Below are 18,548 nucleotides of genomic sequence, written 5' to 3'. Positions count from 1 at the left end.
GCAAGTGTCGGTTCAGATTGTTTTGCTTTCCTCAATAATTTTATTTATAGTAAAATTTTCTTATAAATTATTTAAAATCAGTTTAACAATTTACAATTCTTTGTTTAGGTTTTGCATCGAGTGTTTTTATTAAATTTTTGTTAATCTTGCGCTATCAATATTTATTTTTAGTTTTAAAGTATGCACAACTTAGGGCCTATGGTATGAAAATTGCAAACACGTTCTCGATTTAGTCAGTAATTGAATTCAATATTAGTTTCCTTAAGCAAGTAATTTATGAGCGAGCGTCCATAATAAAAAATTACACCACAATCAATGTTGACTTTGGAAATTCAGTGGAATAATTTATTTTTACATAGAAAACCTGCTCATATTATAACACAGCTCTGACTTTTTGGGTTTTCCACTAATGATTTCTTTCAAAGTGACAATTTCCAAGATCCAGCTTATCTGGTAGCCGCTTATTGTCTTACTGCTAAAAATAAAATGTGAAAAACTAAGATAACCAATTTTATCTGATCTGGCCGAATGCATTCTTGTCTATAACCTATTGGGATTACAAACTACTAAATTTACAGGTATGTAGATGGATAAACTAATGTTCGGTACTATGCGTGTTGCCCTTGAGTTAGAAAATATATATATGTATTTATTTGTGTTAATCGTAGTAGGTAGGTATGTGTTCCATTTCCACTCTTTACCGTTAGCAGTCCACGCAAGTATATTTAGGTAGGTAGGTTCCAGAATATGTCCCATTCTGGATATTGGCTACTGTGTTCTCAGTTGGCTCCGTGTGTCCCCTTGGATCTGGTCTGGTAATTGGAGTTCGTTCTTCTAATGCATCTTCAAAACTACGTCAGCGTAGTAAAACTATTTGCTTCAACTATTCTATTTTTACTTGGGTTTTGAGCACGTTCATCATGTTTATGCTTGGTTAGCTCAATCCTAGTTATACACTCAAGTTCCACACAGAATCTATTGCAAAACTCTCGCTCGTTCAAACATGATCCATTGGGCATTTTATGTTTATCGTTCGTAAATGTTTACAAAAATAATTTTAAATTACATAACTCTGTCCGTTTTTCTGTTCACTATCAGTTACTTTGCTTCATAGGTAGGGTAAGCTAAAGTTTTGCTCAACTGTTTTGAAACTAGTTATAAGGGGGCTGGATAAATTCAACAAGACGTAAGATCTCATAGAAAAGGCAATAGAAAATCTGTTGTTTAAATGACATGTTTAATGCCTTCTTTTCAGCATAATACAGTTCCAGGGGTTATTTCCGTTCCCAAAACAGTTTCGAAATGATGCAAGTTTACTGACAGTTCCAGCTGAGAAAAACTTTACTGCATTAATTTTAGTACTGACTCTGCGGCTATACAGAAATGAATTCCTTAAAACTCTTTAATAACTAAGGCTAAAATGGAACTAAACTCTGCATTATCGAACTAAGTACGCTCTTAAGTACTGCTAGCAACACATACTCGCAATGTGATTTTCAGTTAGTACATTTTTCTAAATTACAAGTAAGGAAATAAACTTTAGTTGTAAGCTTAATATGAACTTTGGCTACGCTGTGTAATTTATTACACAATTTTTTGCTTGCTTGCTATTTCGGAACACATCAGCTGAAATCACTAAATTATGTTTTTGATATACATACACATGTATATGTAAGTGGTTCACAATAACAATTGATCGGGATTAAACACAAAACTGGAAGTTAATATCTTAAAAAGCGACTTAAACGACAAAGAAGAAATTAATTAAGTTATTCAAATCTGGTGTTATATACAATTTTCGCTACTCCCTTATCTAAGCATTTGTCCGATTTATGTGTTAATATAATTATAAAGCTTTTGGTTTAAACCTTTTTTTGAAACTATTTTGCAACTTTTTTTCAACTTTTGTCTTACGAACTAGGTCATTTAAATGTGTGATTAGGAGTTAGTTAGTAGAACATCTCGTACGGGAACAGACGCAGCCGCAAACTTCTTGGATTACGAGATGGTGGTGCTAGGAGCGATGGCTCTTCATCCTCCAGATCGTCCTCCACGTCGCCATCCGTGCTTGATACTCAAATGATGCTTTCGTCGTTGTTGCGGGTCAGCCGAATGCTTGTCGTGGTGGTGGCGGTATTGGCTTCTGATCCGGATCCTGGACTAGATCCCGATCTTCTGCCCGAGGCCGGTGTTGTAAAAGTGGTGACCACAATGTTCTCGTCATCGTAGGAGTCAAAGTCCTCGTCCTCATCATCATCGTTCTCATCGGAGTCGGTTTCGGAATCCTCGTAGTCCAACAGCGCCTTGGTCACCTGGTTTTTCCGGCCCGCGTGACTCACGCCTGCCCCGCCCACCACCGCCCCGGCGTTCATACGACGGATCTGGGCACGAGGCGTGTTGGATGGGCGTGGCAGGAGCGGTTCCCTGCCGCTCATTCGCATCAAAAGCTCGCTGTTCGCTCCACCAGCTGCGGCCAATGCTGCTCCCTCCCATTCATCCGAGTCCGCCGGCTCGCACAAGGACTTGGAGTGTCCATGCTGGTACGACGACTCCTCTGGTATTGTGTCTCTGTTGGTGGAGGTGTCGTGTGGAGAGTGCGGTGGTTCGTGTTTGGTAATCGATGGTGGGATGATGTGAAGAGAAGGCGTAGAAAGTTAATGTTAAAGTTGTGATCAAATTTTGGCAAATGAATTGTTTTGGATATTCGTATGTGTTAATGTTAGCATGAGAGGCTACAGCTAATTTAGGTATGTATATTTATAAAGATCTTTATAAAAACGAAAACTTAGCAGTATATATAAAAAATATATTAAGTATATTTTGAACACTACATTTAAGCAAATTAAAATGGATCAAGAAGATGGTAGAGAAACTTATAAGGAAGACATGTTTAAGGCACAGTATAACAGTTCTACTTTACATTTAACTTTTTGCACTACTGTTCTTTATAAATGGGTACAATACAATTTCATTGAGTCCGCTGTTCGGATTTTCATTGTAAATTAAGATTACGAAAAAGTTGGGATTAGCACAGAGAAGAGTGTAGGCGTTAATTGGGTTCGATTGTTAGTTGTGCTTGGCCCAGGCACTGTGTTATACGTATAACACTTTGAAAAGATTCTTCTTCTAATACTTACACATAGTTCGTGTGATTAAAGCCGTTTAAAGATACACTTTACTTTAAACATAGAAATTGTGTCTAGGGAAAGTTATCACAGGTGCTCTCAATTGTATAACAGTTTGATGTCAGTGTGTGCGTGTAGAGATATGGTGTGTGTTTGTGCATTTAGTGTACAGTTTAGCTAGTTAATTGCTCTGGCTCTGTGCTCGTTTCGGATTTGATTAATCAGATTCAATTGAGACGCCGCTAAAAAATATAATTTTCATCAAATTGTTTACCAATCTAGTTTGTTCATTAACCAGTTATTAGTTAGGGATTTAGTTTGGATTTTGACTCGGTTTTTTCGATTGGGAATATTCACAAACAAGGAAACACAGCACAATGGTATTATTAAGTAATGGATTCCATTGATTGTTAATTGTTTTTTTTAGAAATTGCATTGCATAGTCTGGGTATTAGGTTATGTAATTGTAAAGGAAAAGGCTGGGTGCTAATATGGGAGATATTGCATAGATAACTGTTATATATAAATATAATGAACACGCATATAAACGATATAAGAACGGAGTGCAACAACAAAAATCAATGAACGAAATTAATAATTCGGTTGTACTACAGTCGTATACGTGTTTTATTACTGTATTTGGACTGTTATACAAAAAATGGGTACAAGTTAATAAAACGGCAAACGAAATTCAACAACTCCAGTAACCCAGCATATTTTTCAATCGCTCACATCACCAATTAACAACATCCTAATTTCCAAGTATTATATGTACAGTGGGGAAAATGGCAAAATTTGTTGGGCCAGTTTAGAGATCTGTGTTGAGTGAGTGCAAAAAATGAAGTTTGAAGCCAATTGCAAGATTATTATTTCGGAATCGATTCAAGTACAGGAGACCAATTCCGGCTGACATGAGAAGAGAGAGCGCGGGCAAATTCAATCCTACAGGGGTACAAACTGTAGCTCTACCATATGATATGCACTGATCTGTGGCTCTATATACAGGGCACATGTCGGGTTCGTGAGGTTAGTATACGCTAGTATACGCGGTATGGGGAAGTGTCTTTCTTTTCACAGCGTATCGAAATTCATTAATGGTCGGTTTGGTTGCTCAAGACAGTTTGGGTTCTCTTCAGTTCTAGATCTTTACTTTGTGTGGTACGTATATGGGGCGCTGTCCTCCGATTTCGAGGAGGTTGGCGTCGAGTGCGTCGCACTTGCTGATGTATCTGTTGAGTTGTTGGTGGTGTTGTTCTTGGTGGTTGATGTGCTTGTAGGTTTTATTGTAGTTGTTGTTGTTGTTGTTCTTGTTGTTGTTGTTGTTGTTGAAATAGTAGGAGGTGGAGGAGAAGGGCTTGTAGTCATGGCTGAGCCAAGTAAATTAGTTGCTCCCGTACTAAATTGCAAAATTCTACTGGGCCTTCGTCCAGTTGCAATGAGTCTGTAAAATAATCATCACAATAAAAGACACAGACGCGGCTCAACCACACAATATCCACATACACTGAATAGGGGCTTTTGGAGTATAATATTGAAATGCAAGCGACATTTTGTACTTTGCGACAAAGGGTGCAACTGAAGACAGGAAGTGGATAAGTTGGAGGGGGAGAAAGCGGGAAGTTTATTCCAGAAGCTGGGAAAATACTCTAAGATCTTTTTGGAATGAAAAATCAGAAAGGTGTGCCAGGCAGGCATACGTGTAAGCTATAATTATAGATCACATATCATGATCGTGCTTATAATAAAGGCCAATTTAGGATCATCATTTATTTAAATGAAAATGACAGTTTGCACTACTTTAAAACTGGAAAGTATGATAGCAAATAAAATATATAGCTATGCTACTGAATACTTTGAAAATTTAAAGGTAATCCAATAACCAATTATAGTGTTAATCGTATTAGTAAGCTATTAATGAACAGGCCGAATAAAGAAAGTACAACTGAAATGGGTTTCTAGCTAGCACTTTGGGGGAATTCACAGGATTCCGTCCACAGGACTTTTCTAGTCGGATTGTGAATTGTTTATATCAAATTATACGATTTCAATCGCATATCGATCTACGTTCGCATATTTATTTTACTATTTGTAAGATTTGCAGCAAGATATATTTAATTCAGAGTTGCGCTTACTAAATATTACTCCTTAAACGTAAGGCTACCTTTATCGAAGACCCATTTCAGTCTGATAGAAAACACAAAGAACTTGGTAACTTTTGCACAAGACCATGAAGATAGAGTATAATGTGCGCAGACTCTTGGTGTCTGACAAAGTGCACATGGAACTTACCCGCTCAGCTCCAGCATGGAGCCCCTGCGCACGTTCCGCCGGTGACTGGCCGTAACCGGAAACGGGCCGGAATGACTGTCCGGACCTAGCTGATGGGCTCCGGCGCCTAGCGAACTGGAGGAAATAGACTGGGAGCGCTTGTCCAGCCGCGGATTGTGCATGGACGTCGATGGAGCGTTGGGCGGTTGGCTGGACATGGGCACCACCATCGTTTCGGAGCCACTGGCGGCGGAGTCCATGGCTCCTGTGCTGCCGATGCCAACGCTCCCGGCCTTCGAGCTGGAACTCTCACGTCGGAAGAGACCTATGACGGACTTGGGCTGTTTAGGCTTGTTTATACCACCTTTGTTGCGGATTCGTTGTGCGCGTTTTCAGAGGATTTTACAGGGAGTTCGTGTGGTGTATCGTGTGGAACGTTGTGGGTGGTGGGTGTAGAAGTGGCAACAGTTATCGGGGAAAAACAATGCGGGGAAAGAGAGAAAGAAAAAGGAACATTTTAGGAAAATCCCAACGAAATGAACATCAAATCCATAAAGACACATAAAAATTGGGTGAAATTTTGACATCGTATATCGCTTAGCATATTTATATGACTGGTGGCAAAATACAAACACGTAAACTATTTACATTTAGACAAGTAAGAAGCCATATTGATATATACAAATTTTCTTGAGCTTACTCAGAAAATAAACAAATTAAAGTTTTAGCTAACTGAGAATTCACTTAACATAAGATTTAAAGTTTTACAAAATCAACTAGCATCTCTTTGTTCCTGTGTTCTTGCCAATTCGCGAAGAGTAATAAACTAGGGACATGAATATTCGATATAGAAAGAAGAATCTTTGAAGATTTCGAAGTTGTTGTGTGAATGTCAACTTTTTTCCCACTTAGTTGTTGTCACAAAAAAGCTTTGATTTGTGGGTTGGCATACATTACCTAGGAATGTTGCGCTGGGGGAATTGTAGGCCAAGTACTCCTTGTTGGAGGCCCAAGCGGGAAACTCGTTCTGCTGCACTGCATCCGTGCATTCGTCTCCCTGTCTTTTCCACGGCAACTGGGATTCCGTGGCGGTGGGGGTGGCCACACGCCTTTCTCCGTCGGATTCGCGGGACAGATTACGATCCTCCTCGGGAATGGGATGTTCGGCCACTAGATCACAAACACAAGTTTCGGGAAATATGAATGCATGGAAATGTTTATGTTTTCGGGAAAAATAAAACTATTGGATTTGCTTTGCATGCAGCGTACAGTTTTAACTGCTGTTTTGCTTTTTGGCTGTCGATTGCTTGGTGGTTGGCCAATTGGGAGTATATCGTCAACATATTTCAAACTCAAGCGTAGTTGATGACACGGAATACGTCAAAGGGCAAAAGACAAACAAGGTGCACTTAACTGAAGGTAAATCAGGCTTCACAGAACGAAATTAAAATCTTTACTTTTCCTTGGCGACAGATTGATTTATATAGGTTATTTAATGGGTCAACCTAAACAGGCCCATTTGAGTGATGTTAACTTTTTTGGTATTTTGCAGTGAGCTTTTGGGACAATATACGAGTATGGGCTAAATGCTCCGAGGACCATTCATAACACGTAAATTTCTTTTAAGGGGCCAAAGGAAACAAAATATAAATCGGAAATTTGGTCATGCACAAAAATGCCATGCTCTGTTTCGACGCTTCTTCTTTTTCAGAATTTTGTAATAGCAAAGTTGTTACTTAGTCACACCAAGTGTCAAGTTGTAGGTAGTAAGACAATGGAGCTAAATGCAGGTTATTTCGAGCTTTGGCAATGACAACTTTCAACTGCATTCGAGGACTAGAATTATCAAGAACTAGAATTATGTCAATGGCGATTGCCGTCTACGACTAATTTACGTTAACGACGCATAAACAAAATGTAGTGATTACTAATTGTATGGGCAGCTACGTCTAGGCAACACTAAACACGGTTAATAAGTTGGGGATGGAAGTAAAGGCATTAGAATTAATCGCGTTGAGAAAATAATAGTAAGAAACGATTAACTGAAATAGAATAGCTAACAGAAATATCGACCAAATTGCGCAGAGCTGAGTAAGTTAGATTGAACCGAGTTTAAGACACTCTTTTAACAAGGTAATGGCTTCATATGAGATCTAAGAACACGTAATGCTGTGAAATGTATGGGTGTGAAGGTGATATTCAATGGTTTTAGACTGCATTGGACTCTGGATAAGTTACACTTAGGTTTCGTTTCAAAAAATGTTAGGATGACAGGCTTTTAGGCCAAGCCAAAAAAAACGTATTATTGATTTGACTTAAAAATGTTATATATATTTGTATGCTGGTAATAAAAAGCGAATGCGTTTGAAGCCTTGGTATTCAGCGTCGGAAAAAATATTGAAGATGTCAATATCTCGCAAGTGTGCCTCGAAAGCTTCAGTTCGCATATGACCATGAATCTAAGCACGCAAATGATCGAAAAGTGAGCTCTAAGGCATTCAAACGATTGTTGCAGATGTCGTTGCTGTTTTGATCTGTTTGTGGGTGGAATGGTTGCTCTGAATATGATGTCTTTACCAATGCTCTGGTATGAACGATCCCGCCGCCATGGCAATATCAATTCGGCGGCCGTGGGCCCAATGGCCTGGTCGGGGGACTCTAGATCTGTGTCCGGATTGTCGTCGGCCTTGGGCGCATAGTGCTGGACGACGATACGGGCCTTGGAGGCATCGAAACCCGGCAGGTTTTGGATGTGGGCTATCAGGGAATTGTTATTGGCACGATCCGAGTCAGCTAATCGTAATTTTTTGTAATCATTTAGTATAATTATATTTTTTTTGCGCCCAGCGACATTTTTCGGTGTGTGTTTTGGTTTTTTGAAGTGATTGGTTTTCGAAATAATTGGAAAGGCATAAAACAAGAAATATATGTAGAAAGTTCGTTGTTATAGCTTTTATTAGGTTCTCCTTAGGGGGTAGGATAAAACAACGCAAGAATACAGTACAAATTAAATCAATGAACAGAAAGTGGGCAGGACAAGCAACGCCTTGCCCAGAAAAATATTCGTTGGTCTCAAATCTTGTCATTCAATTCGCTTAAAAATACCTTTAAAGAAACCGTGTTTCGCTACTCAGCTAATCGATCTATGTACAAATACTCATACAACCTTTAAAGAACTCTTTCTTTAGAGGCAAAAAAAGATTCGATTATTAAATGATGGCATTTTTGTGTGAACAAAACAAACAAGGTGGGCAGCAAACAGGATATGTGGACAATTTCAGTTATTGCTGACAACACAGAGAAAAGTGGCCCACACAGAGCAATGAAACAAGGATATAAAGGATATAAAGGATATACACATGTGTATGGAGAAGAGGGCAGATAACCATAACCATCTAGGGGCTGCCTATGCTCTATGTAGACAACCTCTTTACTCAAATGTTAGTTTTCAGAAAAAAATGGTATTACAAGTAGGAATGGCTTACGGGCGTAATGAGAACACTTACGTGATGATTTCGCGGTGAAGGTCAGGCCGTCATCCCAATCGTCGCTCGGGCCAACAACATTGATCTCGTTGGGATTCTGTTGGCACTCCTCGGCTGTTTCATTAAGCACATTGTTAATATAGTCTTTGTATGGTTCGGGATGAGTGAACAAATAAATGGACAGGTCAGGAAAATGGTGTGTGTGTGTTGCAGGTTGGGTTATTGATTTCGGTTAGTGCACAAATTTGGTGTTTGGTTTTTGGCCAAGTGTGTGAGGTTTTTCGGCATCAGTTGGAAGGAAGCGCGATGCAGGGGAGAAAGAGAAGGATTCGGATGAAATTAAATTAGTTACCAAATTAATACCAATTTTCACAATGTTTTTCACTTTGAAATCCATTTCGGTAATAGGTTTAAAGGAGCTTATAAAGTCTCATTATTTTAGCACGGAAATAAAATTTGCAAACATGCAGCGACACAAAATTGTGGCTTTGCCAAATCCACCTGACAAACTCCTTTATGAAGAACATATAATAATTTAGAAAAATTAAAACTGGGGTTTAGTAGGATGCTTTACAAGAAAACTAAAAGTATCGTGAATTAGGTTAGTATGACGCATGAAACTTTACTCGGAACTTAAAATGCACTACACTTTCCACTACAAACTAAGAATAGCACGAAAATAGATCAGTCTGATCATTGTACAGTGAAAAACTTAAAGAAAATAATAGGAACTCTACGAACTGATTCGAGATAAACTTTACGGACTTTTTTCGACTGAAACAATATGCTGTTCGATTGTATAAAAATTTGTTGCTGATTTTAGCGTCATTTACCTATTTCTAATCTACGATATTTGTTAAGTGAATTGTGAGTATGTCTTTTTCTGTAAGATTTTTTTCGTGAATGGTTTGAACTCGATTCCGTACCATTGGTGAGCTGCTTAGTGGTGCCGTTCTGCTGAAAGTCATGGAACGAGACATGATTCTGCTTAACGTTCTCCTTGGCCTCCTGTGGATAGTGGCGATATCCATTAAATAGAATTCTTCGGCTACAAAATAAGTGAAGGCGCTCACCTTGTTGCTGGCACCACGTTTGCTGCGCTTGTGATGTTTTCGATCATTGAACATGCGCCTGAAGTTCATTTGCATCTTGTAATTGACCTGCAAGAGAGCAATATTCCGGTTAGCCTTCAACTGCTCAACTGTTCAGCTGCTTAGAATTGGCAGATGCAAGTTGCTGGTGTTTTGGGTGACAGGTACTCACCTGGGTGGACAAATCTCTGTCATCTACTGCGTGTCGGCTATAACTAAGACGACGGTGCTGTAAAAACATGGATGAAGCAAATTAATATCGAAATCATAAATGGCAGTACAATGATGTAAGTAGAGAGCTGTGGCCTTGCAGGTTACTTAGGTTGCCAGATAAGACAGTTACATTTTAATAAATTGAGTATATGTTACGATTAATTGCTTTTAGCTAACGTGAACATGAACTGAGTAAGTTGTAACGGCTTTCAATAAACATTTGTACATCTTAGGAGTAGAGATTAATATATTAAGTGCTGAGCCTAAATTATATTCCTTTCCAGTGCTTAGGATTTACGATACATAATGATGAACACAGCGAATGCTGACAGACAAAATATATAAGTAATTTATGTTGCTTGGACAATGAGGTTAAAAGGTTCAGCACAAAATTTAAAAAAAGTACAGGAATCTGGGATAATTGAAACACATGTATGCTGTTAATTATAAATAAATAAGGTTACTTAAAGGATAAATTCAAGATTATAAACTTATTATTTATTTATTAAGATACATTAAGATTTGATATCAATTAATGTAAAAGTTTGTCAAACAAAATGTTCTTTATTAATAAACATTCGCATTCTGCATAGACACAAATATTAGTAAACTTGATAATTAAAAATTCCATTAATTGGATCAAAATAAAGTCAAACAGGATCATTTTTAGCACTATTAACTAATTTTTTAACGCTCCTAACTGTTTTTACATTATAACAAGTACAGCATAAAAAACCGCAAATTTCGAACCGATTTTTATTTTAATAACTCGTTTTATTTGTAATTTAAATTATTAATCCTAAGAACGGGGAATTTTACAAATGGAAAAGTTATTTAGTATTATGGAATATTATTATTGAATTATATCCTAAAGCAGACTGTCCAATGTTTCAATAAATATTTTAAACGGTGTAGCTCATAATTACTTTACTGAAAGTGTTTGAAATACTTGAAAGTATTTGATGTCTTCCAGTTTCATTAGCTTAGCATAATTTAATATAAAATAACACCAATACAGACACACAACGTGTAACACTTAAACGAACAAGTTTAATTAGTTAATTCGAACGGAGTTTATGAAAATTAACCAGGAAACAGACCAAATGAGTTCAAACAAAAAACCAATTAACCAATTTATTCGTACCATTTGTATTGAGGCCTTTATCGCAATATTGAAATTTTTATTTTTGATTTGTTAAGCACACGAAAGTTTGAAGCAGTTTTGATTTATTTAAAGACGTTGTCGAGTAGTTGATGTTGAGTATCGAAACAACGGGAAAGAAATTAAATAAACGATTAATCACAAGTATATCTATATAGAAATATGTCTATATTTATCTTATATGTGTATAGGCAGACAAAAATATTTATATTCAGAGCCATAAGCGAAGAGTGTGGAAAACTAAATGCCCATAGTACAAAACAAAATAGAAATATCGAAGTTACAGTGAAGTTACAGTATAACTTTGCATAAACACTCTTTAGTGACTACTATAGAGCGAAGAGGTGGAGACATAGATCGGCAGATATAGAGTATCATTTTGAGGAAATAACTTTCGGGCTGTGATAATCTTGGGGGCTTAAAGGTAAAACTGGTTGCGATAGATAGTCCAACCAAGAGTTTATTGTTACAAAACGTGACTTGCTAATGCACGGATAAATATTTGTCCAATACGTACCCTTCTATAAGGCTTCAGTTCTTCGGCCAAAAGATGATGGATCCTGGCGTCGGTCAGATCCTTCTTGGATGGATTATAATCCAGCTCAGCCATGTCCAGATTACGTGAACAGGTATTATCTAGATTTGTCAGACTGGGACTGAAGAGTGGTTTACACAAGTATCAGTATAAGTTAGTCAAAGATCATAGGAGATTCTATATTACACATTAGATTAGATTTAAGTAACAACCAAAGAAGTGGTTAAACGAATTTTAGATATATATATATATATATTCAATAATTTATAAAGAGGCGTCTCACAAAGGTTCATTATACTACGAGTTTACCTAAAAACGACAAACTATTCTTTATTTTGGGCTTCAATGAAATACTTGTGTGACGCCTCTGCTTGTATTGTTTCAATTTGTTAGTTGCCAATATGCTTAAACAAAAGTTTTGTGCAATTCATGCTCATGTCAGGGTATATAAACTACATCAATTTCGAATTTGTTCGTACTCATGCAATATACGGTTGTTTTGGTGTGAGTACAGGCAAGATATCATTGAATCCAAAATTCGTTTACCAGGTGGTGTATATGGTTGGCGGTGCCCACCTGCCGCCAATATAGTTATTGGTATAGTTCCGGAAAAGGGCGCTCATCGACTCGGTTCCCGTCATCTGGCCAATAGTGGATGGATTTCGCCTCATGACTTCCATGGCATCGCGCATTGTCAGTTTGGAGTACGTCTCGATGATCTTCGGCTCAGCTCCCTGTGTTAAAATGGAAAACGGCGAAAATATTCGGTACAAACTCGACTTGACTTTTATTAATATTCTTATTACTAAATCTTATCATTCAGGTTTCTCAAGGGGTTCATTCTGGAAGATATACTTGAACTACGGCGTTGCCTTCGGCTCTTTTCATCTGCATTGGATGCACTCGCCCTTCTATTCTTGTTCAATGCTCGTTCATAGCTTTGCATGGGAATGTGGTCCAATATATGCAATTCATTAATTTCCTAATGGCAGTTCAGGTATAGATTTAGAGATTACACATTCTGCAAGTTCTAACCGTTCTAACCCCATCTAACCACTTAGATGCAAAAATACCTTTAGATCTCTGATCAGCAGCGGACGAATGAAGCGATTGTCAAAGCGCTTGAACTTATCGCGCACGTTGTAGTTGCCGGTTTTGCCCACTATGTCCTCAATTCCAGCCATCAAGTGATCCATGAACTACAAGAAATCAAACTTAAGTATACGAATCGATGGCCCTAAAGCTGTGTGATAACTGACCCGTTCATGAATGCGCTCATTCATGGTTGGCTTGCGTTTATTAGCGCGCTTGACATTTAGGATTTTCACCAGCGGCTTAATAGTGATTCCTTGCAGGAAGACAGTAAAGTAGATCACAGCTATCGTGGTGGTGACGAACATGTTCTTCTGCTTAACCACATTCTCGTCCACCAACAGTACCAGGGCAAAGGCCACAGCACCGCGCAATCCTCCGTAGGACATCACGAACTGATCCACCCGGGACAATTTGTGCAGACGGAAGCGATTGGCAAGGGCCGATAGCAAAATGACACCTGCGCAAAATTAAAAACAATTAAAAGGAAACTTCGTTGCTGTACATCGTAAAATACGCACCAATAACACGAAACACTGAACAGAAGGCAATGGTCAGCACCACAAACCACGTATTCCATACGTGCATGTTGTTCACAGTGGCCACGCCTAGGAACATAAATATAATGGTCTCCGCCGAACTGGACAACATCTTTAAGGCATATTTAACAGTCGTATGAGACTTTTGTGAAATATTCGATTCCACATAGTTCTTCATGGTGATACCACAGAAAGTGATGCTGTGGAATAAGTTGTATTACTAAAGTGGTACAGCTTTGGTACACGTACAAAACTCACGCTAAAATGCCACTCATGTGGAATATTTCCGCATTCAGATAGGCCAAGTACGCCATCACAAATATGAAGATGGGTTCTATGACTCGCACGTGATCGGTGAATCGGGTCACCAGGCCCGTGAGAAAGCCCCAGATGATGCCTACGAAATGTGGTGCCATTGGTTTACCAAGTCCGACTCAAAAGCGTGCACTCACCTATGGCAGTGCCACCCAGTGCCACCACGAAGAAGGAACCCACACCGCTGGCGATGTCCTGGGCGATGATTTTGTCTAAGCCAATCTCATTGTAGGACTCCATCATGTGGTACATCACAACCTGGGGGCATAGGGAAGACGCAAACTCAGTTAACCATGTAGACTTGTTGACTTAATTGCTGCCACAACCCGCCCACAATCGCAATCAATAAAGCCATCTTACCGTGACGGCATCGTTCAGCAAGGACTCGCCAAAGACGACAATGTACAGGATCTCGTTCACGTGTATCTCCTCGAATACGGCCAAGACGGCCACCGGATCCACGGCGGATATCAGCGAGGCAAATAGGAACACGTCCATTAGACCCGGAGTCTCGCTTTCCCCGTAAATTCCCATCTTGCCGCAGGCGTACAACGAGCCACCTTCAAGGGAGAAAAATGGTGGAGGGCATTATAAATAAAATCAGAGGACGCCGGGGGTATGTCATCCATTTCCAGCCATCAATTTGCCGAAGCCGTTCTCGGACTTAATTAGATACTGGCCAATCGATGGCATTGGCATTGCTGCAGCTTGTTGTTTTCGAAATGCATCTCCCAGTCACTTAAGTCAATTGATAAGCGTGTTCTTCCAAGAATAATTGAATTTGCAACGACGCAAATTGAATGTTTGCAGTAATATTGCTTCAATGAGCACTATTTGTGGCGCCATTAAATGACGTAAGCTGCAAAAGCCTTCCAACGATTTTATTTGTGTCTTCGAGTGTTTATCGCCAATGATTTCCTGATAAGCTATTCAAATCCAGCTATTCAGAATCTATTTCTTTGGAAGATATCCTCCAAGTACTGTGCTGCTTAATGCAGCTTTCTGTACTAAGCTCACATAAAAGATATTCATTTAATGGACCGCAGCTTGACAATTGAAGCGAAATTTGCACTTTTCCAAATGAACAACAGCTTAGCATTAGTAATTGGCAAGTCTGGATGTTTTGGGGCCAACTATGGCCACTCGAGCGTGTTTCCCGTGGTCCGTTTGCGGTTTTGGTCATTCATCTAACTCAGGCCGGACACCCCGTTCCACCCACCCGATGTGGTTCCCATTTTCCCTTTGTTATGGCAACACCAGCATCCACATCAGTCGCATGTTTCGCTAGAGTCTGTGTAAATCTGGTGAAAGTGGGAACCTAGCTAGGGCGGCGACACGCCCCTCGCATGTCGCCTAGTTTATTGGAAGCGGATATATGCGCCCAGTTAAATATTGTCTTTGTTTTTCAGGGGCTACAAAAAGGCGGGCGCTTTTAAATGTATCTTTCGGATGAATCTGCTTCTGTTTACTCATCTGTATCAGGTGTCTAATTGCTGGCGCTGCTGACACCTTTGTAATTGTCAGCCATTTGACAAGTGCTGTTCACAGTTCACAATTGTTAGATTGTTTGATTGGGGGTACTTCATTGATATTAAATATTGCGGCTCTATTTGTAGCTACACTTCAGGAAGTTCGGATAACACATGTGAACAAGTGTGTCAATACTTGAAAGCTAAGGCAAATGTTGACTTTGAAAATACTAGGATTCCAAATAAAATTGTATCCTATATTTTTGTCCTGAGGACAAGCATGTCACGAATTTAACCCCCTAAACCCCTTGTTCTTAACAAACAATCTCTTTTCCCTATGACTTACATATTTACAGAGATTTTCACCAGTTTTGGTTTGATATAAGAATTATTAGCAAAACTTTCCAACCTCCTTTGTAAATACTGGGAGACTATATAACCCCTGTTGGCCATTAATAAATTTAGTTGAGTTTACTCACTGGCTGCCCCCTGACAATGTAAACAAACTCAATGAGTTCCCTCCCACAATCGACAAGTTGAAACGACATCTCCATTGACCATTTATCAGTTGATGGACTTGGATGAATGGTATAACCAGTCGGCCACCTCTGTTTACTTGGTCATCAACTAAACGACAGGACAAGCCGCCCGGGGACTAGCACCGAATCCCTCTCGGGTTACCGCACTCACCGATGGTGGCTATGTTGAAGATGGTTCCGACCACCGCCATCAGCAGGATGGTGCCCAGGTTGTCGAAGAACAACCTATTGGGCATAAAGTAGCCTGCGTCCAGGATAATCGGTGGCAGCATGTAGAAGAAGAAGGTATTGGGAGTCAGCGGGGAGACGGCGACATCGGTGCAGAAATAGAGCACCACGCCAATGACCACGCCCACGACAATCAGCAGGCACGATTCCGGAAATATTAGATGCAGTTTGGGCGTCATATGGAAACCTGAAATAAATTGTAAAATATATAAGCCGTTTTACTGGGTAAACACGAAAATTTCTACAACGCAATGGCTAAAAAGGCGTGGGTGGTGGTACGGAAAATAAACACATTTCATTAATCTACTAAACTAGCCTGGCACACAAATTTAACCTTTCGCTAGAAACACTGACAAGTTTCATGCCTTTTCTAGGGATCCTTTTAAGTTAAGACCTTGTGAACCTTTTTAGCCAGCATCACCCTCTTTTGTATTTCCCCCATCGCCCTTTCCAAATGTTTTGGGATAACTATGCTTTGTAGACAAATCAAAAAATGTAGGGTAAGCAATCGTACATTTTTGAATACTTCATTTGAATTTTAGTGTTTGAAATTGAATTAAGAAACTAACATCTAAAATATAAGAACTCATAATAAAAACAAGAGAGACTGCCTAAGAGTTGCTCGACTATCAGATACCCGTTACCAGCTAGTCAAATCGATCGAAATTTGCAAAATAATTAATAATAAAATGACAAAAAATCACAGCAAATGTCAAAAGTGTGGGCGTTAGTTTTGGGCGGTTTGTGGGAGTGGAAGAAATTTTTTTGGTATACCGATAGAACTTGGCCAGGCATAATAATAATAAATTAAAACATTTTTCAAATCTAGTAAGCCCTTTTACTCCACGAGTAACAGGTAACGAATAAAAATGTAGGAAATAGTATTCAAATATTTAAAATCAATAATAGGGATCCAGTATTTTCAAATTACTAAACTTCTGTCAAGGCTTTAAAGGTCATCAGGCATTGAGAAAGTTTCGCACAAGTTCTACCTTATCTGGCAGTTCATTTCCTTGATGAGTGCCAAGCCTCTCGTCTTACTATCGACCTTCCCACCAGTGTTCTCTGGCCCACTGGCATTTGCAGTTTTTTCGCCAACATTTGTCTAGGCCCTTATCCAATTGCAGCCAATAAGAGCGAGCGTTCGCCCACTCAAAAATAGCACTGAAATCGGATACAAGGACCCGAAAAACATGGCAGGCGTCCTCCATGGAGGAAAATGGATTTTCTCTCGCCTGCAGTCAAGGTTATGGACAGGGCCACCGATAAACCCGTCTGGGGCAGTGTTAAATTGCCGACACTGGGGCCAGTAATAAATAAACCAAAACGGAAAGCCTTGGTAATGAAGTCTCGAGAGGCCTGAAAGCGGTCGAGAATCAAGGTAAATGATTAATACATCGCCTTTGGACCCAATTGTTGCTCGGGGCAGGGTCAAGGTCCCGCTTCCTGCGGCTTGTTGCACACATCCATCGAGGGTTATGCAATGTCCTCGGCCACGACTGGCACCCAACGGCCCACACGGTTACGTTGCCGACTTGACGCAAATCTGCATGATGGCGTCGTCGTAGGAATTACATAAACCATATTGATTTTGCCTGGCAACAGCAGAAGGAAGCAGAAGGAAACAGACACCCACGCCCAGGAGCAGGCACCGTGTCTTTCCTTTCGCAGGAAACGGACTCGTGGCTTGCTGGCAAAACCAAATTTTCCGCTGATTATGCACTGTTAGGCCTGCTCCTTCGCTAATTAGCCGCTTTAGTGTTTCAAGTAATTAAATGCTCAGCTGTATAGTTTACTTACCGATTTTAGCTATACTGGCCGACAGGATCCAGATTCCGATGATGAACGGCGTCTTTACCCGAGCAAAGTCCACACTGGAGAGCGGATACCGCTCCATTTTGTGGCCCTCGCCGCCCTCCGCATCCTGGTCGACGGATTTCAACGGCTCGGCACGTGGCAACGTCGCTGGTGGCGTTGGATCCACGCCCACATCCACCGCATCCATGGGCGCCGAATGGCCAAGCTGGTTTTGGGCAGGAAGGAAGAGCGAAATATTTAAGGCATTAGCGGTTTCTAATTGGCAAAAATTGATATTGGCGGAAAACTGATAAATGCGCGATGCAAGTAATAAATTTCCAATACCCACAAAGGCAAACATCAAATGTTTACATGGCTGTATAAACTGCGGAATGTAATATCCAGATCTGTTGGGTTGGGAACACCAGGGGTTCAGTTAACCGTTCGGTAACACGCGATTCAAAATTACAATGATTCTTATTTGTGACGCACTTAAACACGACAATGTCCGGTTTTCCTTTAATTTTTCCAACTCCTACACACAAATACTGTTGAATGTTGATCTAGGTCAGTGGGGTAACTGCCAGAATGTTGGACATATGTCGGCCGTTCATATATGCATATTCAATGTGAATTAGGGTTAATCAGTTTTGCCAGGTCAGTAAACCAAGAAAACAAGTAGGCATTTTT

The 18,548-nt window shown here is 39.8% G+C and overlaps 1 protein-coding gene across 26 annotated transcripts in view; it reads right to left on the bottom strand.

Annotated features, from left to right (window-relative positions):
- Positions 1-11: 11 nt before the first annotated feature.
- The window catches only part of LOC6548699 (sodium/hydrogen exchanger 3), a 28,785-nt gene continuing 10,248 nt past the window's right edge, over positions 12-18,548 (bottom strand). For 2 of the 26 annotated variants that reach the window (XM_026981259.1, XM_026981258.1), the window contains exons 3-20: positions 17,862-18,084; positions 15,985-16,248; positions 14,186-14,385; positions 13,963-14,083; positions 13,769-13,907; positions 13,493-13,710; positions 13,139-13,431; positions 12,953-13,078; positions 12,426-12,613; positions 11,862-12,000; positions 10,142-10,198; positions 9,952-10,038; positions 9,805-9,886; positions 8,900-9,022; positions 6,351-6,563; positions 5,415-5,757; positions 4,276-4,566; positions 12-2,568 (exon numbers count right to left, since the gene is read on the bottom strand). In XM_026981259.1, coding sequence (XP_026837060.1) covers positions 2,076-2,568; positions 4,276-4,566; positions 5,415-5,757; positions 6,351-6,563; positions 8,900-9,022; positions 9,805-9,886; positions 9,952-10,038; positions 10,142-10,198; positions 11,862-12,000; positions 12,426-12,613; positions 12,953-13,078; positions 13,139-13,431; positions 13,493-13,710; positions 13,769-13,907; positions 13,963-14,083; positions 14,186-14,385; positions 15,985-16,248; positions 17,862-18,084 — 3,600 coding nt within the window. In that variant the 3' untranslated portion in view covers positions 12-2,075. Of the gene's footprint in view, positions 2,569-2,791; positions 4,567-5,414; positions 5,758-6,350; positions 6,564-7,970; positions 8,187-8,899; positions 9,023-9,711; positions 9,887-9,951; positions 10,039-10,141; positions 10,199-11,326; positions 11,342-11,861; positions 12,001-12,425; positions 12,614-12,952; positions 13,079-13,138; positions 13,432-13,492; positions 13,711-13,768; positions 13,908-13,962; positions 14,084-14,185; positions 14,386-15,984; positions 16,249-17,861; positions 18,085-18,548 lie in introns of those variants that run through there. The other 24 variants (XM_026981263.1, XM_001974034.3, XM_026981265.1 and 21 more) reach the window with 22 other exon arrangements.

Source organism: Drosophila erecta, unplaced genomic scaffold (genome assembly GCF_003286155.1).
Source record: "Drosophila erecta strain 14021-0224.00,06,07 unplaced genomic scaffold, DereRS2 tig00000092-arrow-pilon, whole genome shotgun sequence".
In the NCBI taxonomy this organism is placed as follows: domain Eukaryota; kingdom Metazoa; phylum Arthropoda; class Insecta; order Diptera; family Drosophilidae; genus Drosophila; species Drosophila erecta.
Note: the sequence above shows the minus strand (reverse complement) of the source record. Positions and strands in the feature narration are given on the sequence as shown.